The sequence below is a fragment of the Eutrigla gurnardus genome, assembly GCF_963514095.1.
Source record: "Eutrigla gurnardus genome assembly, chromosome: 11".
Lineage (NCBI taxonomy): Eukaryota > Metazoa > Chordata > Actinopteri > Perciformes > Triglidae > Eutrigla > Eutrigla gurnardus.
The window spans coordinates 11,277,857-11,302,976 of record NC_139925.1 but is presented as its reverse complement, the minus strand read 5'-3'; the positions used below and the strand labels follow the sequence as shown (position 1 = coordinate 11,302,976).

Sequence of the window (25,120 nt, the reverse complement as noted above, 5' to 3'; positions counted from 1 at the left end):
GACAGCACCTTCTGGGATTTCACTTTTTGCGAGCATCAAACAAGGCTGTAATTGACAGCCGGGCTGTTCATCCTGCACAGTTACTCTGGCAAACGTCAGAAGGAGTCAAGAGGTAGAAATCATTGTGCAGCAGGCCCCGGCTCACTTTGGCTGAGCGGGGTTCAGCTTGTAGGCTGCCCTTCGCCGTCACTCACACTTGTGTTTCCCCCCATAAAAAACATTTTATTAGCGTCTGGTGCTCACTTAACTGATAGACAGCGACTGGGACGCTGCCAAATGGGGTGCAATCCTAGCGGTGTAGCATGGCGGCTATAAAGGCACATTGCTGGCACGCGGCGGGGGAAACTTGAGCCTGCCGTTGGCCGGTGAGGACAATGACAATTAGCATATTAGCTTAGCCCCCTTGGAGGTTAATTGAGACAGGTTGCGGAAGGGCAGTGGCTGTGGTGATGGTGGTGCCGCCTTGTAATCCCAACACTTTCCCATCGTCTCAGAGAACTTGGATGTTCACCCGAAGGGCCGGCGTCACAGAGAGAGACAGAGGAGAGAGACACATAGAGAGAGACACAGAGAGAGAGAGAGAGAGAGAGAGAGAGAGAGAGAGAGAGAGAGAGAGAGAGAGAGAGAGAGAGAGAGAGAGAGAGAGAGAGAAAAAGAGAAAAAGAGAAAAAAGAAAGAAAGAAAGAAAAAGAAAGAAAGAAAGAATCTCTAAATAGAAAGCAGAAACGCCGCCTGCTGAGATATTTGAAGGTCACTGTCGAGTCCTCTAATCACACACACACTCACTCTTACTCTCTCTCCCTCCCTCTCTCTGTGTGTGCATACAGCTCAAAGCAACAATTATACCGCTTACCATGTTTTGATGTCTACATATCAATGCTCCACTGGCTTCCCTAATTTCTAGGAGAGCGGGGCACAGATGAGGAAGAGAGTGGGCGACGGCTGGCTCTGCCCGATAATCCACACCAGAGAGGACTAGTCCCACGGGCCGTCTGGTTGCTGTGATTCCATTGCAATGGAACATTTCTAGTATTTTAACACTTATGACAAATCTAAAATAAAAACATGACTTATAGAACAAGGAGTTAAATGCATAGAGATTTGCAGCAGGACAGGATAAACGTTGCATGTGCATGCAGGCACCTACTTCTCAGTCACTCTCACATACAAAAACACAAGCATTTGCAGATATCCATGTGTGATTATCAACACCTCTTCAAATTAACATCTTCTTAACTCTTCTCTCTAATCATTACAACGGCTGCAATAACACTATGATTTCTATGGCCTGGCTTTAGGGAGACAGGCACGCACACACACACCTCTGATGTTAAGCAGTTTAAGGGCAACAACAGCTGAGGAAGAAAGCCGGTAGACCAGAAACCGTAAGCCATGATCCCGCTGGCTACCCAGGCACTAGCTAGCTATCTCCCTCCTGCAGGCCTTCCTTGCCAGCTTATCCTAGCAGGTCCCAACTGGCGGATCCATATAACAAATGGTTTTCCACTGCCAGTTTGATTAGGCAAGGATCAGGTGACTCGCGCATCGCGCATTTCAAATGATCGGGAATGCCAGTCTAGCACTCGGCCCCCATGTGGAGCCAGGTATACCCTTCCCCTCTAACCTTTAACCTCTGAATAGTTCATGGGGCGTGGAAGTCCTTTTAATAGTCCGGTGACTAGCCAAAGAAGACATAACAGCATGACAGCTAGGGAGCACGGTTTGGGTACTGGGGGGGTGGGGGGTGGGGGGTGGGGGGGTGGTTGACCTCTGTGTCTGCCTCATGATATACATAGTGTGGCCTGATATATAGCCTCTCCTTGTCTGTGGATTACCATACATCAGCATGGCATACTACAGTTGTCCCTAGATGGCCATCAAATCAGGCACAGAGAATTAGGGATTAGGGCCTCGAAAAGGGAGGATGTAAACTAAAGAATAACTCGTGAGTCACACATTCCATATTAGGAGGAGTATGAGCAACGGACTTGAACCAGTGATGCCGGACAGAGCAAGTTGTGTGAAATACTACATTAAAATCAACTGTGTGTTGTTGCTTTCCCTCGGTTTTGTATCATTCAGACCTACAAACTCTGGAGAAGTGAAAAAGGTGACAACATGCAAAACTAAAACCCTCTTCATTCACTTCTACTACCCTGGTTGACATAAAAAAGGTGACTGTAGCCAAAAGGTGACCAGTTTGCAGGTGTGATCATTGTAGCCTGAATATCTAGAGATTTTAGACCGTTGTTCAAACAAAACAAAAAAAAACACATTTCACCTCATACTCTGGGAAATAAGTATGTTTGTAATGTAATGAGAATATAAAACAGTTTATGATAGATCATAATGAATCAATAAAACAATGCTAGTGAAAATATCTTTAGCTGCAGCCGTGCTCCTGGTAAAGGGGGGCCGGGGACAGGCTTGCGTGCTGTGGTGGAAAACTGGTCATACTTTGCCCTGGGACAGCTGTGAGACATGCTCACTCCCAGCAAGTGTCAACAACACATGACAAGACACATGCAACCCAACCACTGGCCACGAGCACATAGTAGTGCTCCTATACTACGCCACGTGGAAAACTAAGCAAGTGTATGGAAATCTAGCTTGCTTTAGCCCCCTATTCCACACCTATTCCAACTGTGACTGTGATATACTTATTTATATATATTAAAAAAACTATTATCTGCTGATTTCTCTCTCTCTCTCTCTCTCTCTCCCAATGCAAGTCTATTGGGGAAAGTCTTTTTGGGCCCATGGCATCAGACATACCGGAGCCAACAGCTAACGCACAGAGGTTGCAATGGTTCAAGAAAAATGAGGATAGGGCGATGGTAAATTATAACATAACATAACGTGTTCAAATGTAAAATGTTGTTTTTTTGTCCAGAAATTGAATACATCACCTTAGGACTAGCTTTAAGCAGCTTACAACTAATATTTCACTAAATTTGACTTTATTATTTGTATTATTTGCATTGTGAATGTCATACAAAGAACCACTCTAGAATACATTATCATGGTAAAAGGATAACACTTTACACTGTTAACAGAGCAAAAGTATTTCCACATGTCATTTCTTCAATTAGCTCCAGAATGCAATAAGCTAGCGTGGGCTGAGCTGGGCCAAGTCGGGCTGAGGGTAGCGAGGGCGACAGCTGATGTCGGTGTGTGTGCTCTGTGCTGCTCCGGCGAAATGCAGCTGGTCCGTTGCCAAGCGAGAAGAAATACACAGGCTCACAACAGTTCCTTTCTGCAGGCACCTCCGCAATCCACTCCACTTAAAGGTAAGCACAGTGTGGAGAGTCCCAGCATACCTCGCACACTCTGCCACAGTTGGGCTTTTCTCTGTCACATGGGCACGACACGAAGCTGGACACGGACTCAGACGCATGCAAACACTGAGGGGGGTTTCAAACTCAGGTTTGATTGATCGCTCCGCAGTGAAAGCTAAGCCAGCGTGCGCAAAAAATCAATAGTGATCTCCAATTATGGAAATACTTTGTGATGATTTAACATTCACCAAGCGTGCCATATCTCATTAGATGGCCAGTGGGAAGATGGATTCGTCCTTGTGGTTTGAAAAACAGAGTGAAAGAAAACTTCCCCACCTTCACACTTAGTGTTGTAACTTAGTGGGGAGCAGATCTGTCCTCACCCCACCTCCTTATTAGTCGCATCACAGGAGCTGAGCCTGGCCTTCAGCGAGGAGAACCAAGGCCCAGCACATGAAACTCTCATTAGGTAAGATGAAACTTTAATGATCCCATGATGGCCAGGGAGACACTGGTGCAGCAGCAGACATGACAAAAACATGAGGGCAATACAAATGTTTGTCTTTTGGATAAAAAAGGGGGAGGAATATAAATATAAATAAATTAATATTTGTTGAATGGAAATCTAAGGCTGTTTTTTCACCTGCAAAGGAGGTACTGGAGCTCCATCAACCCTCTTGTTGGACAGAAACTATTGTGCAATCCTGGTGTCTGTTGTCTCGACTGCACATAAAAACACTCCGTGTTGCTCCTTCGGGGGGCGAAGCTGTCGCACCGAGGTGAGCCGAGGTGGGAGGTGTATTTTTGTAGTCCTCATTTATATCTCAGCATGACACAGTGATACAATGCGTCGTGTGCTGCTTGGATTGAAATACTTGGCCGGTAGAGTGCCTCTGTATTGTCAGTTCAGAGGCAGATTGCAGCTGTTCTGAGCCATAACCACCATTTTAAGAGCAAACCATCTCACTGCTTCATGACAGTTATCCCTCCGCCAGAAGACCACGACGGCTCCTCCTCTCACCGAGCTGCAGACCGAGTCCTTTACACCTCAAACACCTGTAGACTCTCTTATGGAGTAACACAAACTAGTGGTCACCCTACATTAGAACCACAGAGAAATCCAGGTCAGTCACATGACTTCTGCACATTGGCTAATAGTGCATAATATAAGTTGTTGTTAAGGACATCCGCTGACATTAACCTGCTGTCTAATTAAGATTATTTTCAATATTTAATTATTTTTTATGAATAATTTAATTCTAAAATTATGGAAAACTAATTTCAAAATCATAGATTCCTAAAGGCAAGCTGTATATCTTCAAACCACTTTTTGTCTGAGCAATAATCCAAAACCTTAAGGTCACACTTCTATCATCTTTATTTCAGCTCAAACGAAAAACTATTGTGTAAAATGTTACATTTTCTGTCACAAACCAGAAAAAGTCCTCGTCGTTACACATTTATATAAAAAACAACATAACAAAATCCTAACATTTGTTAAAAGGTAAATTATCAGATTTGCAGATTAGTCATTTTCTCATAGTCAGTAAATGTGTTTCCTTTCTCATCTTCATCCTGTTGAATTCCAATGTGTTGTCTTCACAGATTGGTTGGTTGAACTTCTGACTAGATTTCATTGATTGAAAGCTGTTTTTATGACGTCAGTATAGTTTAAATAATTCAATTAATTCCCTAGCCCTAGCGCCGGCCATGTCAGGTATTTCTTTTATTAAAGCCACATTTTCAAAAGGCCAATGTGTTATTCCTGTTTGAAGAGAGACCGGTGCCACAAACGCAACGCCTCTATACTCCTCCTCCCCACGCATCCCAAATAACAGAGGCATCATATAAGAACTCCTGGAGGTGGCATGACGCAGAGTAGCTAACCAGACCATTAGATAACCGTACAGCAGTGAAGCAGCACACCGAAGACACAAAACCAATCATTCAGCAAGGCCATAGGGAAGAGAGCATAGAGCAATAAATGCTAACAAGCCTTGCAACATGGCAGCGCTTTCCTCCATTTCCACATCACAGAGTGCTCGTGCTGTCATTTTCGTCATGCACATGCATTAAGCATCGTCTTGGATGCGCGGTCTCGAAACTGCACTGTGAAAATAGAGCAAAAATAATGAAGCTCATCCAGAGCTGGTGTTTGCAGAGGGACGTACTGCAGGGAAAATCCAATTACAAATTGTGGCTGATATGTGGTTTAAAAATGGCAACTGAAACACCCAGCAGATAAATGGTGCCATAAACGCTGCCCATTACTAGCACAGTGTTTCGAAAAATCAATGTTTTTTTTTTTTTTATTATTTTATGCTGCTTTTTTTAGTCCTCCCAGGAGACGGCAACAGCACTATAAAACATTCGTGTGTTGCCTGCAACACAATTGGCTCGTCTTGTTTTAGCAAGATGGATATAAAAAAAAGGTGATTACAGTATACTTTTACAGCACGGCTCACCATCACGCCACCGTCTTTGAACCGCCCAGATTCCAAAGACTGTGCACACTATTTCTACCTTCTTCTACCAGTGTGATGTCTATGAGCCTCACTTAAAATCCTGACGGAGAAAGAGGGCCGTTTAAAAGAATTAGGACACAGCTGTGTGTCAATGACAGAGCACAGGAGGAACCATGCAATGCAACACCCCGAACCCTTCCCTCCCCCCTCGGACCCCCATGTTTCCACTTCCTCCTGTGTCTCTCTCCCTCACAGAGTTTCCACCTCTATTTCCTTCTCTCTGATTCCCCATTCCTAGTACCGCCAGAGAAAGCCAAACACCCCTCCGAGCCAGCGATGCATCCAGTTTCTGACACATGCCAACTTAACCGGCTGCACTAGTCAGCTGAACACGGATCCAGTTTCCCCCTTCTTAATACTCCTAACAAGCCTTTTCCCTCTGCAGCCAAGTGTCAAGCCTACCAAAGTCACCCAACAGGACGGCTCTGCCTTCCCGACACACAGCAACACAGAGAGGCAGCACAGACAGGAACGCCGCTCTCATTTGTACCCGTTTCTCCGTTTATTTCTCTATAGATGCAACCAGATACCCACCAGAGGTCACAAGATGGACACCTCATTATATTTGCATGGTGTACTTCCATCACTTTCCGAGCAGGGCGGATGACGGTGATCCATGAGCGTGACAGAATGACGTGAGGCAGACAACCAGGTAATAGTTAAATAGCGTACTGGGTTTGTGAGATGTCTGCATCTAAAGAGCTGAAACAACAGGCCAGATGTTCCTATCTGCTATCATGTAGATGTCTACTTGTGTTTGGCAACATCCAGCTCATAGCCCAGCTGGACAATTCAAAAGAATGAAGAAAGCCTTAACTCAAGATGATCAGTGGAATTTCACCTCCTAGATCCGACTTCCATTTATAAGTGAGTGCAGAGCTGGGAGTTTTTAATATCTTTCTGTTATTCATTATGCAAAATCACATTTGGAATGATCAAATCCATGTTCAATGCCAGTTACCGTGTTTCACAGCTGTAAAATAAAACCTTCACCAACTCATTTTGTTAAATAAATGGACTCCCTGTATTTTACGGCATTTAGCATTGCAGAGCAATAAAGGCTCATTTCTGTTGTTACTGTCAGCTCAGGAGGATGACTCTACGCCCGTCTCCCACCTGTCATAACACCAAACACACCTGGGCAGAAAAGGGCCACCAAGAGGACATGGCAGCAGAGCAGCAGGAGGGAAACGGCTCATCGATTTCAACACAACCCAAACATATAAAAATGGACGAGGAAGCGTCTTTCTCCCGTCCGTCATTCTAACGGAATGCTCTTTTCAACCCCTGCCATGACCTGACATTTGTAATAAAAATATGACTTTTTCTATCATTCCAAGCTAGAAAGAAAAACAAGAAAAACAGGCCATATGCACGCACTAAGCAGCATTTCCCTTTTCACTGCCCGTTCAGCCAGGGAACCACGATACGCAAGGGTGCAAATTATGTATGAAGGGAGCTTTAATACACTTGTGACTCAACCAGGATTCATCGATAACGCAGACCACCCCTTTTTCCCCCCATCACTCCACAAACACATTGAATGTGCAGCAAAAAAAAAAAAACACATTAGAGAGTAAACATTTTAGAATGGAATAACAGAAGGCTGTGATGAGAAATTATGTTTCCAGGGAATTCAATGTTGCAGAGTTGTTGCATGCTATGAAACGGACAACTTTGATGCCGTCGGGACGGCGTGATGGGACTCCCAATGGACTTCGTTAGGTCTCACTGGTGGAATGTGCAACACGGCATGTTCGGTTACATGAAGCCCTGAAACGTCCACTTTCACCCTAGAAGTGGAGCGCTGCCGTGGTATGAGGGTAGACTACTTTGACGTGCTGAAGCACAATAAATTGAAGGAAATGCTCTCCTCTCCTCTCCTCCCACCCATATCTGTCACGCACAACCACCCCCTTCATTCAAGAGTAGGAGTTTAAAAAAAAAAAAACAGCCAACACATAACAACAATCCCATTCAAGGGATGCATCCATTAAAAAAAAGAGGCACTGCAGATACTTATTGTGCTTGGTGGGTGCAGATTATGAGAGTCATCAAAGATGTCACATGCACAGAGAAGGCCATGACAAAGTGTCACATAGAAAAACACACAGTGTGGGCATGGGTGGCTTTTTGTATGAGGTGTTTTTTAAAAAGGGGGGTTTTGCATCTACAACCTGGCAGCCGTACCTTGTGTTTGACGTTGCAGTGGCAGCAGACGGTCCACATGTATTTGAGCGTCCTCCACAGCAGGATGATGAAGAGACCCCCGAAAAACGTCACCATGGAGGAGGCGAGGAATGCCCACCACATGCGCTGGCCATTATTGTCGCAGGGCACCTCGGACGAGAACGGGATGACAACGTCTTCCATCTTGGATATTAAGATCGAAGAGTCCGGATTGATCTTGTTATTGATATTGCTTGTCCTCATAGAGCTGTCGCTTCCATGGGGAACGGTGCCACCTGCCTCGGCTAGCATTTAGGAGCCTTGGAGAGCCTGTGCCAGCGTCCCCAGCCCCACTCACCAGCCATATTGCTTGGGAAAATAAAATAAAATTCTAATTTAAAATAAATAAAAAAAAAACAACCCTCGTCGCTGTAGATTGTGTTCACCCACCCGATGGAGTCTCTTTCTGTGTGTTTTTTTAGCAGCCTATGAATCGTTTATTCGCGACAGCGTGCGTGACGCCGCACGCGCGAGCCTGACTGAAATAACAGCGGGTCGGTGGCCCTTTGAGAGAGGCATTTAAATCCGCAGTAGCGACGAATCTCCACCGCTTCTCAGCCGGAGGGGTGATCGGGCTCTGTCACGCCAAAAGCCATGGTCGAAGACGGCGTCGTTCGCGTCACCCGCCGAGTAACAGTGAAGGGGAAACAGCCTTCTCTAGCCGTCTCCCATTCAAGGAATACTGTCGATCAGGAGGCGGAGAATTCGATCGGCTCGATATCACTTTCTTTACGCGTCAATCGACTGGGAATGGCTCGTCACAAAACAAAAAAAGAAAAACAAAGAAATCGTTTGATTCTACAATTGGTGAAGTGTCCCCGCGGCGCTGAGAGACTACATAATCTCGCGGACGGTTTTTTCCTCCCGTTGTCAGTTCTGCGTAAAAAGGACGAGCGCTCGGGTGGATGTCACCGTCTCCATTCGATCCCCCTGCAGCCCTGGCACGGAGCGGCCAGCGGAGAGAAAGCGCCTGTCAGATCCGCTCCGGAGGCGAGCGGGGAGATTTACAGGTAGGAAGGGCGGAGCGAGGGCGCTAATAATAAAGCGGAGACAGAGGGGCTGTAGCGCCGCGGCGACGTCGATGCCCGAATGCTGACTGCTCGGCCCCGCTCGGCTGTATAATATATGAAAGAGGCTACGAGTGCGCCTTTGCGTCTTCGATGCGCGCCAATGAGTGACGCACGTCGCAAAAAAAAAAAAAAGAAGAAGAGGAGCAAGCTTCATCTATATCAATGATGAAAAAAATTTGTGGATTACAGGTGAGCGTATAAACATGACAGGAAATGATGAGTCAACAAAGACAAGGATGTAAAAGCGATGTTACTTTTCCTTAACTACGTCAGTCGTTGATATTGTACTGACAGATCATTAAGCACCACTTTTATCAATTACTGAGTCTGTTTGTCCATGATTTCATTTTGAGAAATGTACTTGATAAACACACACACACACACACACACACACACACACACACACACACACACACACACACGGAGAGTGTTATGAGTGTCCTTAGCTGGTCATTTCTGTAATATGTGTTACACATTTAGCTCACATGTTAGGTCAAAACAGGTGTGAATTGGTGATGACGGTGAGGCATGACGACCGTGGTTTATGCCCCTCAAGCAGCCAGCCAGACCAAAAGATATGGGGAAACAGCTGGCTTGGGGGCCCCGAATAACCACTGACCCCTGTGCACCAGGATCAGGCAGGTTCACACAGCCACCTGTGTCATTAAGGATTCTCATGAGTTTGTTTGCGATAAACCCCCAAACAATCTGCAATTACCTGTACTTATAAGTTAATGTAAGTAAATATAATCTAATAAATGTCCCACGTGTGTGGAATTACGACACCTCTCAGATCGTTTGAAAAGTAAACATGACTTAGTGAGGCACAGCAAAGATATGATTTATGCTCTGTGATGGTAATTTATTGTCTGGGAAATATTCGTGCTTCTACAGAAACAGCTGCTGTAACAGAATCCACAGTTGTAGCACTTCTTTATGAATGTGGCAGTGCCGGTCAACAGAGCTACACAACAAGAATAAACGTGGATCGAACAAGTTTTAAACGTTAGTCGCATTCTCACAAGCTCGATTGCTGTCTTGTGGTCCCACTGGACAGCATCAGGCAGCCAGATAAGTACCAGGATGGGCCCTGAAGAACACCTCTGAAGTTGTCCTCCTGCTGGTAAAATGGTGAACTGTCACAGTAAAGACAAATGATGCTGCTCTACAGAAGCCTCACTGGAGAATCCAAGGCCATTTTAATTATTTTTTTTCACACAGCAACAGTTTAGTGAAAGGGCATTCTTGCTAGAACCAACAATGATAGTCAGGAAATTTGAAAGCCAATGCCTCATAATGATGAATGTTTTATTAATTCTCATCTTTATTAAATAGTTCAGGTTGTTTTCAGGACACAAGTGAGGAGTAAATCGCAGGTTGCCTTCTCTTGAGATCAGTCACGTTAATTCATGCACATGGAATTTCCAAATATATTGGCAAGTCATTCATGCAGCTTATTGTCTGACTAATCTACAGGAAAGGAAAAACGACAAACTGTGTACAAGTCAATTGCGATCCAAATTCCAAAGCAACAATATGCCCCCCGAGAGGTCACAGAAAGTGAGAGCATCAGCAGCACATGCGCCATACGTTACGTGTCATAATAAATCTCACTGGCATTTATTGCTGGCCGCAGAAGAAGGGACTGGGATTGATCATCCCCCATGAAAAGCCAGCTGTTGGCCGAGAGGTTCCTGTGGGCCAGCAGAACTTTAACCGGAGGGTGTCGCCGCTGACAGATGAGGAGATTAACGCGAGAGTCAGTCAGGTGGTAATCCCGCAGGACATTTGGAGATGCTGATGAGGTAACGCGCCGGAGAACCGGCAGAAGGCCGAACCGGACCAATGCATCCCATCGTGCACTGAGACGGGGGGAAAAGGCCACGGCTCACCGGTGTGGACGACAAAGATCCTTCGCTGTCAGACGTGAGACTTCTCAAGTTCAGTTGAGCTGTCAGCAGCTGTCTTGAAACAGACACCTCAGCAGGAGGGCTGGAGACCCTATACCCCATTTCTAAAACAGGCAAGAGGGTACTTGGAGGACATTAAGAATGTGAGGACAACTTAGCAGACCTGCACCTAAAGTGCATCAGTGTGAAGTAATAAGTGACCAAAAGTCAAAGCGACATCCCATGGAGAGCATTAAGTAACATCACGGTGGCTTTTTATTCGCTGATGAACAGCAAAGGCCTGAGTCGCAGGCAGTTTGAGGCATCAGTGGATGTTTCGGAGACACTGGGTACTCTCTTGCCCCAGTGAACCCGGCTGGCAGCTGGAGAGTAGTCATCCACTGGGCAATGCGACATTAGCTGGAGGACCATGTGAACCAGGATGCGGCGCTCAGAGGAAACAACCTCCAGCTAAAAGCGCCCAATCAACCAGCAAGATCTGGTGCTGTGACAGGCTGTCCAACCGCATGGAAAACATCTCCCATAGAATGCTGCAGAAATATACGTTTATCATGTTCCTAAGCCTGGTCACACATTTTAAGAATCACATTTAAGCTTGTCAATTTAAGAGTCTTAAAGGCTTAATGTAACTCAAGTAATCAAATTATTAATTACATGCATTTGCTGAGCAGGAATAGCCAATCAAAAACAATGATTCACCCTATATCTGACATATTTATCATTTTAAGGAAAGCCATATTTGATAAGTTAGTCTGAAAAGTTATTTGTATTTGTATGTAATTCCTTTTCAATTAATAATAAGTTATTAAATAATTGGGATATTTAGATGATGCTGCTGGTGGACGACATACATCAGAAAGATCATATGATAATAGAATTAAGTACCACTTTGACAATGAAGAATGAATGAACAGTGATTGCAAACAAAATAATTGTCAGCTTAATTGGTGTTGTTTAGACCCCCAATTAAGGTAAAAAAAGACGATGTAACATGCTGTAAAATGTTCATATCAAAAGAGGTTAAAACACTTTGGACTCAATATTCTAGTGTGAAGACATCTATTGACTATGAAAACTGCAAAGCATGACATTTGATTGCAGTGCTGCTGGAGAACAAATAGAGCCACAGTGTCTTTAAGAGTGTATACAAACCCTTGAATGCAGCCGCATCTTTACTGCTGAAGCAAGGCCACATCTTTATCGCTCTCTGATATCCGGTATTGTCACACTACCTTATCTCAACTCAGAAATTGATGGCTATTTCATCCGCCACTTTTTCATCTGCTGCTGCTTTCAGCAAAATGTATTCACTTTCATCCGTATAGGCTGCCATCCCTGAAGGGCACTGTCACATTTCAGCGAGACATACACAGAACATTCCCTCTCAGCTCTGCTTTCATCGTCTTTATATGCACATCCATGTATATAGGACAGCAAAAACAAATTACATTTTAATATTGTGCAGGAGAGGTTCAATGGTAACAATGGCTTGTGAGGATACCTCAAACAATACAGGGCGGATCGTGTACATCCAAAAAAAACGTTGGAGGCAGGCGCTGGACCGAAACGAGATTCAGAAGAAATAAAGATATTAAAGGGACGTTTCATGCTGCTCTGCCAATTAGATGTCAATGTGCATATTTGAAAAGAGGATAAAGGACAAAAAGATAAGCAGCATAAGCCATCAAAGATGAAGACTAAGCAGTCATACAAAGACTGATACAATACATAAAATTACATTTAAATCAACATAGCTTGCTGTCAGTGGCAGGCTGTGTTAGAAGTGTTGAATGTGTGAGGAGAAAAATGTGAATTCAACAAAAACTCAGTCTGAGTCCAGATTGTGATACAGAAAATGAGTTTTAATCTCATGTTAATGTCTCAACATACAAATCACATTCTTTTTAATAAAAGAAAAGGTTCAATCAGTACCTGGCATCTACAGTAGACTCTTTCTAAAATATACAACAATTTCACGTTGCATCCCGCTCTCACATATGCTATCTACTCAGAAAAATAGTAACATTAAAGTTTGCTTCTGCTTACTCTTTGAGCCCAATAGTCAAACTTGTGGACCAATTTTCCTTTGAAAAACTGTGCAAGAATAGATCCCTTTTTTAATAATTCAAATAAGAAGTGATCCTTTTTTTCCAATTACGAATAAAAGGCCATCAATGAAATGTAAGGAACTGATGTGACAGATAAAAAGGTGAATTAGTTACAGTAGAAATGATAGTACCTATTCGTAGTCTACTGGAAACCTAGGAACAGTTACATGTTTAAGGTTAACAGATAAACAAGTGCAAAACAGAAGTAAAAGGATAAAGTTGCCTTAGTGGATTTTGGCACAATAAGATACAGGATATGGTTTCGAGGAAGAGCAGAATATTTTTGTCAATATTTTTTTGCCTCCTGAATAAAAAAAAAAACAATTAAATAACAATGAAAAGTCACTAACATTTAAACAGATCAGAGAAAAATCCTTTAAAAGATATTACCCTGCACATTTTGCTTCATAGTGTCTCTTTTAATGAGTACATCGATAAGTGACTGACAACCAACCACAAACAAAAACAAAAAATAAATTCTTTTTTTTTTTTAAACAAACAAAAACATGCTAATACCTGCTAAGACATGACTTGACTGCCAGACGTTCCTAGGCGTATGACCTAGTAAAAATACATGTAATATATTTATATATATATATATATTTGTTTCTTTTTTTTCCAGATGTATCTGCATACTGTATATGTTATACTCTATATTGTTGTTAAATATTTGTCAAAGAGATATTATGATAGTTACACAGTGGTCTGTCTAGCCCTGGAGTGCATTCTGAGGAGTTAACCCGTTGGCCGCCGCTTCGGCCTACCCTCAAAACATCACCATTGTCACGCGCTCTACACTGTACTGGTCTCAAATCAGCCCCGACGTCACCTAGTCCACGCTGGAGACATTCATTCTCTTAATGTTCTGGCTACATGACATGGGGCTGGTTTCAGATCAGGGTTGTTCTCCGAAGGCACTTCCGAAAGGCCCATAAACTGTCCACGCACCCGGCTGCTATAGAAACACAATGCATAGAGCAAACATCGCTGTGTTTTGAGTTTTTCGTGGCCGACCACTGCTGGCAGTCCGGTTCAGCGAGACCACGGCTACATACTTCAAGAGGTTTTGACGCTTTTTGCATTTTTTTTGTGATGAAACACCACGAGGAATGTGATGTCTGATCCTGGCATTCCATTTCTATAGCCTCGTATTAATGCTGGCAAACAAACCGTGATTCAACTGAAATTGTCATTACAACTATGAACAGTCTCAATGTTTTCTCTCTCTCTCACACAAACAGTCACGCACCGACACAAACAGTCACATTTAGTTGTCAGTCGTCGGCAAATGGGTGCATAATTGTCGGAAAACCACAAATATAATTTGGTACATGGGAGGGTCAGGACTTCATTAGTGTTGAGGTTTGAGTACACAGGGAGGGGGGGAGGGGGGGGCACGCATTCAAGCAAATATTGAACACCGATAGTCAGACTCGTCTTTTGACTGTAAACGGACGCTTATAATGCAGCATTACAAATACACCACCAGAAACCCTTAGGGAAGACTGACTGAACTTTTAACGTCGAGATCCAGTGCTACTCACCTGCTCTGGACACATTAGAAATCAAGACAAAATAAAAAAATATCAATAATTTACATAACTAGCTCACTGTAGTGTACCTATTGGTATAGTGTGAAAGGGTTCGTTAGTGTTCGGGGGGGGGGGGGAATGGAGATGAAAGCCGCGGCTTGCTGGAGTGGCAGTCGGCCTCCTCTAGGGGCAGCCGAGTGGAGTCCACAGGACTTTACTTTGTTCTTGATCAACTATCGTCATGATCTGAGTGCAAATGTAAGGGAGGGCGCCACCTTGGACAATACCTGAAAACAGAGGGAATGTTTATCACGATGAGTAGTGACTGACACATAATAGGCATTGCGTATGTGGTCGGTTTTGCCCTTTTTTAGCGGCTTCGACTGCATACAGACCTGTGAAGAATTTGCTGTACTCTTGCTCTATCTTCTGCGCACTTTCAAATTGCTCCTTGGAATGTTTTTGAGATACTTTTTCCCGCAGATAAACCGGATCTTTCTGCTCCCTGTGAAAGAAAAACATTAGTGACCACTTATGTTCCTTATATTATGATTGTATCTAATTAGGGTTGCAATCATGCAGAGCGTCTAATGCTGAACTGATAAATTGCTCAAATTTACAATAACTTAACTGAAGATCAGTAAAGTTATGTTGAATGTTTTTCAGGTATTGATGTACGTATTTGAAATATGTGACAACAAAGTGAAGAAGGGATACAGAATTCACGCTGAGAGACTTTATTATAAAAAGAAAGAACAGCTGTTTGGGATTATGTCCAAGTTTGTGGTCGGGTGGTGCTTTGACGCACGCCCAAAGGGTTCATGGTGGGATGGAGTGTGAAGGCTTATCCTGCTCCATCCATCACACACAAACACACACACACACGTGTGGTCTAAAGAAATGCTACTTACTTGATCTGCTTTGCGTTTTTGTAGCGGACGAAGACAACAATTGGATAAATGTGAACACTGTGGAGCCGTTCTATGGCGTGCGGAGCGATGTCGAGCAAGCAGTGACAACCCTGTATCCGAAAACAAAAGAGAAAACAGGACAAACTAATTCAATGCTCTTTCAAAAAAGGCTCGACAACACTTGACAGGCCAGGAATCTCTTCTCTTTTCATTCATCGCCATCCAGATTAATGGTGACGTTTTATCTTGAGCAAGAGATTAAAGACAAATTGAAGCTACTTCATCTTTCTTGATGAAAATCTGATGATGGAGAAAAATGTCAGCTTATACCTTATCTGTTATTTCCTTTATTGAAGCAACAGTGGTCACGTCAAAATGGCCGCTCCTGCGCTTGTAGTCGATGAAAAGGCAGTCTTTGACGCCCCGCTCGATGGCTTGCTGGGAGGCCTTCATCACCTCTGTGGACACCACGGAAAGAGTGAAGAAAATTGCAGATAGGATGAAGCATGGAAAATCCTCAAAGTCATGATATAATCAAATCACATGATGCAAATGACATACTTCCTAACTACTGTACAAACCCAGCCTTTTCTTCAACCGTAAAGTCTTATTTAAGATGCAGGATTATCAAATCGTCCTTATGAATGTAGATGAATCTCTAATAACCACGATTGGATGATATGAAAATACGAAGCCTACACAACCCTTTGCCCTATTTATATCCCCTGGTTGTAGGCCTGTCAAACATCTGGATCGGGTGAACTCACCCAGTACACATCTGCAGAACTTCCCAGGAGACTCTTTGACCAACATCTCCTTGACGGCGTCGGTGAGGGGCCCGAGGATAAGTACCGGTCGGGGAGAGGAGCACTCCACCTTCTGGACCCGCTGGTATGCGAGGCTCACACAGTCTGACACAAAGAACAAGCAGATCAATCAAGGATTCACGTGGTGCCGCTTTTATGCTTCCTGCTAAACACTTCTTCTCACCATCAAGGAAGGGGATGGAGTCTGTGCTGATGGCGTCCAGAGCCACCATCTCTTTGCTGTCTTTGGAGCTGCTGCGTTTGTGTTTCTGTTTCCTCCTGAAGAAGGATCTGCGGGCCGCTGCAGACAGTGTCTTACTGGAGTCTTCCTTCATTTCTGTCACACTGTGTCTGCGGTAAAACTCTTGATCCATCCTACGCCACACACACACACACACAGAAACACAGATTTTATTGAAGAGGAAAAGACTGCGTGTGCATCAGTGTATAAAAGTAGGACAGCGTTTTTTGAGAAGACTTTGAAAACATAACATTTGGACTTTTTTTTAAAATGTGTTTAGAATTTAGAATTACTGGCTTCTGGCCCTTCAGGCCCAGTGTGAGAACAAAAACAATTCATGTGTGAAGAGACACATGATGAGAGGACATGACCTTGCATTAAGTGCAAAAGGACAGTCAAAAAACATATGGAAGAGAAGTGACATTACATACGATTAGGGATGCACGATAATTATCGGACCGATAATTATCGGCCCGATAATAGGAATTATGACGTCAACCCGATAAATCCGATACAATTATTAATACCTCCGATAATCCGACGATAGGATGTTTGTGTTAAAACAGTCATACGGGTGGATTGGGATGAGGGACGTTAGTTTTTTTCTAGGCGCCTCCCGTTTAGCATGTGATGTGGTTACTGTGGTATCACAGGTTTCGGAGGAGGGAGTTAATCCACAAATCGAGCGCTCCCTTCTCATGCCTGGCTGTGACGTAGAGGCTGCGAGCGAGTGGAGGAGGAAGACTAGTAAACAAACACGCATGGCGTCTGTAATGTGGGACTACTTCAAAGTTTCTGAGGAAACTGAATCGCTTGCCATTTGTAACAAATGCAATGCAGAAGTTCCAAGAGGAGGGAAAAAGGCATCGAGCTTTAATACATCCAACCTTAAAAGTCACCTCGCACATCACCATCGCTACGACGGTGTGTTAAAAGCGTATGAAGACGCCGGCGCCGCTAAAGAAGCAGCGAGCCCGTAGCTTAGCGTTTTGATGCACGGGTGAAGTAGCGGTCCTTGTACCTCGGGTCCAATATAGTTGAGAGATAATACAGTGGCTTTTCCTCGATGTCACCAAAACGCGTTTCCACTGCTTTTAACGGGGTTTCCTTTGATGTTTTCACTCCGTGGTCTGTTGGTAACGTTTGTTTTAGCAGTCGCGTCAGCGCTTGAATGGAGGGGATCACATCCGCAGTAGTGGCTGTTGCTTTGCTGATATTTCTGCCTATTACCGTAGTTTACATTTCTGTGTGGATCAGGACCAACAGTTTAATGTAGCAGCACTTGTGTGTGCATATCCCATGCTGCTCAGGGAAAGTTGTCATTGACTGACTGACTGACTCACTTACATATTTATTTGAAAAAAATAAATATTGTCATTTTATTGAAGAGTCAAAACTGTTCTTGGCTTTCTTTTGTTCATAGTAATAATTATCATGTCACTGTGATACATCTGGTTAGGTGTTTGGTAAAAGGCAAAGCTATGCTAAATCTACCTAAGCTTAGTCATTAGTGTTTTTGACCTGAATTTCATCTGAATATACATTAAAAAACGAATAACAATATTATCGGTTATCGGTATCGGTATCGGTCCCGAGGAGCAGAAAGTTATCGATATCGGTATCGGCTTCAAAAAATCAATATCGTGCATCCCTACATACGATTCCCACATCCCAGCAGTATGGCACATATTGTTGTGACAGCTGTTTCAAACTGTCCTCCAGCTGGAAAAAAATGTACGTGTGGAAGCGTGCATTGCATTTTCCACCCACATGTACTTGCTGGGGATCTGCCCCCTCTGGATCTGCTGTGCGTTCTCATCTAGCTGCCAGGCCATCCACGTCCCAAAGCTGCCCTTTGGTAAAGACTCGTCCACGTACAGGATGTCATCCTTCTTAAAACTGAGGTCCCCCTCGGCCTCACCCACCCGGTCGTAAAGTGCTCTGTAGAGAGGGAGAGACGAGGATTGATGAAGGGGTGTTGTGAAGAGAAAGGGGGCAGAACGAGAAAGCGGAGCATAAAGTCGATAAGTGAGAGAGCAGGTGAGGCATCAGGCGAGGAAGGTGTGAAGAGGGGTAGAAGGAGGGTTAAAAAAGGAAGTGTGAAGAAGTGTATTTATCGACAGGAAAGGCCTCGCTTGCCTCTTATTGGAGCCTTGTAAGTCATTCCCGAGCAGCCTGTGACAGGCTGAGTGTATTTACTGCGGATGACATCACAAGCCCACTTGCCTATATGACAAGTGACTGCGGCAGCTGAGGCAACATGCCCCGACAGACTTCCAACAATAAAACGTGACTATTTTAGAGCTTGGTTTTTCCATTCATTCGCAGGCGCAACTCCAACGGCCTGGAAAACACTTGAGCACTAAAATGGAGGAGGTGTTGCATCTGATGTTGTACGGATAACCTAAATTTATGGTGTGATTCGCAGCATTGTGGTCACACGGTAGATCGGGGAACATAATTGGTTGGATGAGAGGGCTTCCAACTTGTCCAGGGGGCGCTCCAGTGGTGGTTCTATATATAGCAGCATGGACAGAGATGAGGCTGCTCAGGGGAAATGAGTGTGGCCCTTATACAGAGCCATGACTAATAAACATTGGACAATGATCTGTGCGCATGTTAAATGTGTATATATGCATGTACCTGATATAAAAGCCATCTCCTGGAACATCTTTGAGCATGCTGAAGTCATCTGGTCGATGCTGCACCTTGAACATGACCGTCTCTGCGGGCTTCAGCATCTCCACGTACACCTCTTCCGCCGTCTTATTCTTCATATTCACCGAGTTATACTGAAAGGAAAGTGAAGTTCACATCATGAAAAATAAGGCACACTCAGGTTGAGGAACAGACAAATTGTTTACACTCATCTGTGTATTAATTTGTCGCTGCCTGTGAAGGCTCCACTGGTAAACAGCTACATTTTTCCTCCAAGCTTTCAGCTGTATTAAAGTGTCGCAGTATTGATTCGTGCCACGTATGGGGGGGCGAAAACAAACAAGACGGGAGACTGAAGGACAGGCTGATGCGGAGCAGCCTAATGATAAAGCAGCATGGCAATTCAGATAGCAGGCCCTTTGTGGCAGAGAGCTAACTGGGAGCACGCCGCACATCGTCTGCTATGAGATTGCGGCGCTGGATCACCAAAGAGGAGCGAAAGCGGGAGAGAAGGCAGACGAGGAGAAGATCAATGAGGAATAATGAAGACATTCCAGAGCTTTCTGGCAGTACTCAAGTCTAAAGTAACAACAAGCACAAAGCGTTGCAACATTTTAATAATAAGAGTTTAGCTTTCACTTCAAATAACTGATAACTGAATAACACCTCCAACACTTTACTGAAAATCCACAGCTATTACATTTATGAAATTGAATTTTTTTTAAAAAGATGTCTCGCATGTACTCGAGTAATAAATTAAAAAAATCTAAATTAATGCAAAACTGTTCAGTGTATTATTATGTGTAAGGTTTGTGTCTGAGTGAAAGCAAGGTTGCATGAGTCCACACCTCCTGAATGAGGTCTCCAGGAAGCAGCCCATCAGGGCCTCTGGCTGGACTGTCCTCATCCAAGCTCTCTATGTAGACGCCCCGCAGGTTCCCGCCGCAGAGTGTGACCCCCACCTCCACCCCAGGCCTGCGCACCATCACCTGCCGCGGCTCGGCCACCTTCCTGGTGCCCTCAGACGGCATTCTAGAGGACGACATGCGGTCAGTTAGAGTCAAGAGTTGCAGGAGTGTAACGGTGTGGCGTGTGTCCCCTTCATGTTTACCTGATGAAGTTGTGAGGACTGGTCGTGGGTGTGGTCTGCTTGGAGGAAGGAGTGAGCGTGCCCTCGTCCTGCTCGCTGAGTGTATCGATGGTGGAGTGATTGTCGGGGGTGGCGGCTCCGCTGCCCCGGGGGGTCGACTGAGTACTGACTGGCTCCAGACGGGAGCTGCACCCAAAGTAAAAAATGGGAAAGGTTTGACTCCATCATTACAAGACATTGCACATGGCCCTGTGTAATATCCTTCACAGTAGAGGTCAATTTTTAAAAAACTGTTGCTGTTACATATTTTGTCCACCAGGGAGTACAGAGAGATTTCAAATCATCATTTCTTTACTGTCAAATATCAATATTGGTAACAGACTCCACATTTTAGTATCAGTCCAACTCAATTGTTACTGTTTAAAGATCAACAACCACATAGTTAATTACATATTTATACTTAATGACTGTTGTTTCTGACTGATGTTAAATCAGCTAAAACAAAGTGTGAGAACATCTGGCTACATAAAACAATGTAAATATCCTGGTCTGTCTTAAACTGAAACACTTTAATTATCTAGACAATTCTACATGACTCTAAACCATCATGCTACCTGGAGCGAGAGTGGTTTCCCAGCTGGTACATGTGTGGGTTGTACTGGGCCATAATGGTGATGGTGTCACACTGCTGGCCGATGATGAGGCGAGCTTGCTGCTCCGTCGCGTTCCGCAGGTTGATGCCATTATACTAATAAAGGAAGAACGGTGTGATTAGTGAGCGTTTCAGGAGAGTTGGAGTTACTTAAAAGGGCATAGAGGTATGAACACAGCAGGTGCTCGGTCCATTAAGTGTTTTAAACCATTAGGAGTATTTGGTGGGAAAATACCCCTTGACACTTGACAGGGGGATTACTTTTTAATGTCTTAAAAGAAAAAGAGTGCATACTAGAGAGACCATGCAGCCATTATTTGCCTAGCAACATCTGTAGTCCCACTTGTAATTCAGGAGCAATCATGCTAAGTGGTGATTTTTTATTCTATTTTTTAGCTTTATTGACATGATGCACCCGTCATTCACAACACATCATGGTTATATTGAACAGAGGATGTCATCTTGCCACCACTGAGGTCAACATCTATCTTCATTAAATATAAATAATTTCCAATAACGCCTTTACTTGAAAACCTTATTTTTGTGTAATCAATTTACTCTCTTATGTTCTTGGATTTCTGTGAAAAAGTAGCTTCCACAAGAGGAGTAAATGTCCCATTGATGTGAAAACAGAATTTCAGCGTTGCCAAGAGTGAGGGAGAGTAAGTAGATCAATAAAGTACCTGGGATCTTTCAGGGCTACTGAACCATGGAAGGTCATCTAAAACAGTCTTTTGGGAATCGTTTGATGATTTTGTGCTCTGAATGGAAAGTGTTAAACTCATTCACATCCACAAGTCTTGGCTTTTGCCTGGTTTGTAAGACATCCACTTCGACATAATTGGCGTCACGGACGGGTTGAGAAGGACAAGTAGGCTGTTCATACCTCCAGTAATTGGTCTCCATACTCCAATCCGGCCTGGTGGGCGATGCTACCTCCGGTAACTTTAGAGACAAAGATCCCTCCGTTCTCCCCGCCGACGATGGAGATGCCCAGCGGCTCCACGCCTTTCTGCACGACGACATTGCGGGGTTCCTCCAAGTATGGCCTGGTGAGAAAGAGGAAAGTGTATAAATGGGTGGCACCACAGAAAAGCAGTTAGAGGGTGCTGTAGAGAAGCAAGGGAGAGGGTGGGGTCACCTGGACAGGTTTAGCGTACAGAGACATTGCGTACAACATCTTGAAAAGCACAGGCAAGTGAAATCCCTTTGACATGAAGGTGATTTGCATGAACTTTGCTTGTCTTCATAACAGGTTGGCTTTGGACATGGCATACAATTCCATGAAGGCAGATAAGAGGAATGGATTTGCAGCCAGAGACGGGGTAAAAGGAGTGATAGTGGTGGTGGTGGTGGTGGTGTACAAACAAGACCATGTCCCAGAAGCTTGAGGCTGAATAGAGAAAACCATTGCATAACATACACACGGCTGATTAAAAAGGTGACTCGGCTTAAGGCAAACATGCATGTTGACCATCTTCATGGGGGATGGATACGGCATGCAATAATCGGGAGATTCACGTGGGTTTTCCGACATGGAGGGAGGAAGGTGCAGACGTACACATAACACTGAACCTGTGGAGTTCAGTAAGTGAAGCTTATCAGGTCTATTTTTGGAGGGTTTTCCAAAGGGACTTATGCATTGGCATGCAAAAACAAACAAAAGAACTATCTTCAAATGTAATTGCGCTCTGGTTGAGGATGAAAAAGCTTACAATTCTCTTTTTTTGCACAAAAATAAGTCTGCTCCTATATATCTTCTACCCAGCTGCACTGAAGCATGTGAACGACGTGAACTTGGAGGAAGGGTGGGGGCATTCCCTTGTTTGTACCACTGTGAGGGAGAACGAACCTGAGGCTCCTGAGAGAGGAGAACCTCGGCCTTGCAGCCAGAGGAATCCTCAGAAAAGATCGGTTACGGTAAAGAGATCTGGAAGCCGAAGGTTTGCAGAGAGGCGGGAGGAAGATAAAGAGCAGAATGGAGGACAGATATCATACAGAGACAGTAACAGTGTTGACGAAAATGGGACAGAAGTGTTAGATGGGGGGGGAAAGAAAATCAAATTACATCCCAACATAGAGGCAGATCACTGCGTCTTTTTTTGGAAACGACAACAGGCTTCCATAAAATTAAGAGTTTTAAGAGGATTTCAATCTGAATTTCAATGAGGGATTGCACAGCTCGGATCAGGAGAGACCTGTTGCCTGGCAACGCCTTTTGAAATAGCCTAAGATGGTCCCTAGGGGCAGACGTAGGCCACATCGTACCAACTTCTGGTGATCCTTATAATAATACTCTCCATCAGTCACCCAACATCTGCACCAAACGTAGAGCCCTTTTTCTCAGTGTCCCAGCCCTAACAACGGCTGCACTGATCAACAACACACCAATAACAGTCATCGGATTAATATTCTAATCAATCTGTGCTTTTCACTCAGAATCACACTCGTGCAGACATGTTAAATGTTAAATCAACATGTCATCCAAGTAGGCAGATATTTTCGACTGCTTTCCGATTGGATTTCCTTCCATCTGTGAGCACTCATCATACCTGTCTTTCCTGCGCTCCCCTATTGGCAGAGGGCTGACTGAGATGCGAGGTAAAGTGGAGATGGAGCCTTGTGATTGGCTGCTGGCGAACGAGGAAGTTTCCAGATTGAGCGGCGATTGCGGAGGCGTGATGAGACTGGGACTGCTACACTCCGAGTGCGAGAGGGAGCCTGGATTTAGGGGAGGAGGAGCAGAAAGAGACAGAATGAGGGTGCGTGCAGCCTAAGATGACATTTACATCTGGCAGGAAGCCTCACGTCTGGAATACACAATTCAAATGTGATTACAAATGCAACTTCACAGCATTTTTGTGATTCATGAAGCTTTGATAAAATACAGTTAACACCTCAACACATCCACAATGACTGGACAATTTCAGTTTGTGTTTCGGTGAGTGTAAAGTGCATGTTTAAATAGTGAGCGCGGTACCTCTGTCTGACCCCAGCATGGACCGGGGGTAGCGGGGAGTGGAAGGGATTTTGATCCTCTCCGTGCGGTACTGGACATTATTAGAAGAACCTGACGAAGGGATGAGAGGATACAGGAATGAAGTCAGTGACATCATATCCAAAAAGAGAAAGGGCACCGATGCTGTGACCTTTACGTGTGTGTGTGTGTTTGCGTGCATGAGTGTCAGACTGACCGAGTCGTGCGCTGGAGGGCAGTGAGTTTGTACCGTGTGAAGCTCTGCTGCTGCGTGACGACGATGATTCAGGGTAGTCACTCGTGCGCTTCTGCTGGCTCAGGTCCAGGCTCAGACGACCCTGGTGTTGTGGGCTACACACACAAAAAAAATGCCTCAAATTATGCAAACAATGCGTATACAATTATTTGCAAGATATGTAACAGATTTGATTAAGGGGAGCTACATCACTGCACGATGTTAAGGCAAACGGTAGGTTATTCTTTTCCACCCTAACCCAAATTTCATTTTGTGATTTCGCCGTGAGGAAACTCATTAAGGAGCGTGAGTCATCACAACGGGCGCCATCAGAGACGCCGGGCCGACAATTAATGACCTAAACAGCCGGTTTCAAAACAGCGGTCAAGGAAACGGTGAGTGTGAAAAGGAAGTACCTGGTGTGGGTGTGCTGGTGACATATCTGGGAAGCGACAGATGGACAGTTGCTGGTATGTACGCGGTGACTGCGCACCGTGTACACCGGGTTCCTCATCACGGCCGTCACAGCGGGGCAAGGAGCCAGACCCCGGTGGGCTGAATCTGACGGAGCGCAGACATGCCGTCGTGTTAGAGAGGGGAGCTGTGTGTGAGATCAATTAGGCGTTTGATGTAAACATTCCAGAAACTCACTAGGAGGTAGGGTGCCGTTGTAGACCGTGGGGACGAAGCCGACGCTGTGCCTGTGGGAGCGGCTGGGGGAGGAACGCAGCATGTCCCTGGGCTCTGGCGAATGCTCGTCGTTAGAGTAGCTCTGTGAGGAATGACGGAGACAAAGCGTTACCATTTGCCCTGCGGGGTAACAAAACATGATGTCTTGGGAGAAATTTCCTCTGCCCTTTGCCGGAGACGAGAACCATATGAGATAAATGACAGCGTG

The 25,120-nt window shown here is 44.6% G+C and overlaps 2 protein-coding genes across 15 annotated transcripts in view; both read right to left on the bottom strand.

The window, feature by feature from the left end:
• Window positions 1–8,363, bottom strand: part of kcnma1a (potassium large conductance calcium-activated channel, subfamily M, alpha member 1a) — a 119,625-nt gene extending 111,262 nt beyond the window's left edge. For all 10 annotated transcript variants that reach the window (XM_084021499.1, XM_084021508.1, XM_084021501.1 and 7 more), the window contains exon 1: window positions 7,994–8,363. In XM_084021499.1, coding sequence (XP_083877625.1) covers window positions 7,994–8,284 — 291 coding nt within the window. In that variant the 5' untranslated portion in view covers window positions 8,285–8,363. The remainder of the gene's footprint in view (window positions 1–7,993) is intronic.
• A 4,496-nt stretch (window positions 8,364–12,859) lies between these two features.
• dlg5a (discs, large homolog 5a) overlaps window positions 12,860–25,120 on the bottom strand; it is a 33,549-nt gene continuing 21,288 nt past the window's right edge. For 2 of the 5 annotated variants that reach the window (XM_084021773.1, XM_084021776.1), the window contains exons 17-34: window positions 24,874–24,994; window positions 24,639–24,783; window positions 24,205–24,338; window positions 23,991–24,080; window positions 23,563–23,731; window positions 22,863–22,940; window positions 21,897–22,059; window positions 20,973–21,106; window positions 20,380–20,544; window positions 20,117–20,300; window positions 19,254–19,402; window positions 18,381–18,551; window positions 16,554–16,744; window positions 16,331–16,474; window positions 15,894–16,021; window positions 15,564–15,673; window positions 15,048–15,157; window positions 12,860–14,939 (exon numbers count right to left, since the gene is read on the bottom strand). In XM_084021773.1, coding sequence (XP_083877899.1) covers window positions 14,836–14,939; window positions 15,048–15,157; window positions 15,564–15,673; window positions 15,894–16,021; window positions 16,331–16,474; window positions 16,554–16,744; window positions 18,381–18,551; window positions 19,254–19,402; window positions 20,117–20,300; window positions 20,380–20,544; window positions 20,973–21,106; window positions 21,897–22,059; window positions 22,863–22,940; window positions 23,563–23,731; window positions 23,991–24,080; window positions 24,205–24,338; window positions 24,639–24,783; window positions 24,874–24,994 — 2,490 coding nt within the window. In that variant the 3' untranslated portion in view covers window positions 12,860–14,835. The remainder of the gene's footprint in view (window positions 14,940–15,047; window positions 15,158–15,563; window positions 15,674–15,893; window positions 16,022–16,330; window positions 16,475–16,553; window positions 16,745–18,380; window positions 18,552–19,253; window positions 19,403–20,116; window positions 20,301–20,379; window positions 20,545–20,972; window positions 21,107–21,896; window positions 22,060–22,862; window positions 22,941–23,562; window positions 23,732–23,990; window positions 24,081–24,204; window positions 24,339–24,638; window positions 24,784–24,873; window positions 24,995–25,120) is intronic. The other 3 variants (XM_084021777.1, XM_084021775.1, XM_084021774.1) reach the window with 2 other exon arrangements.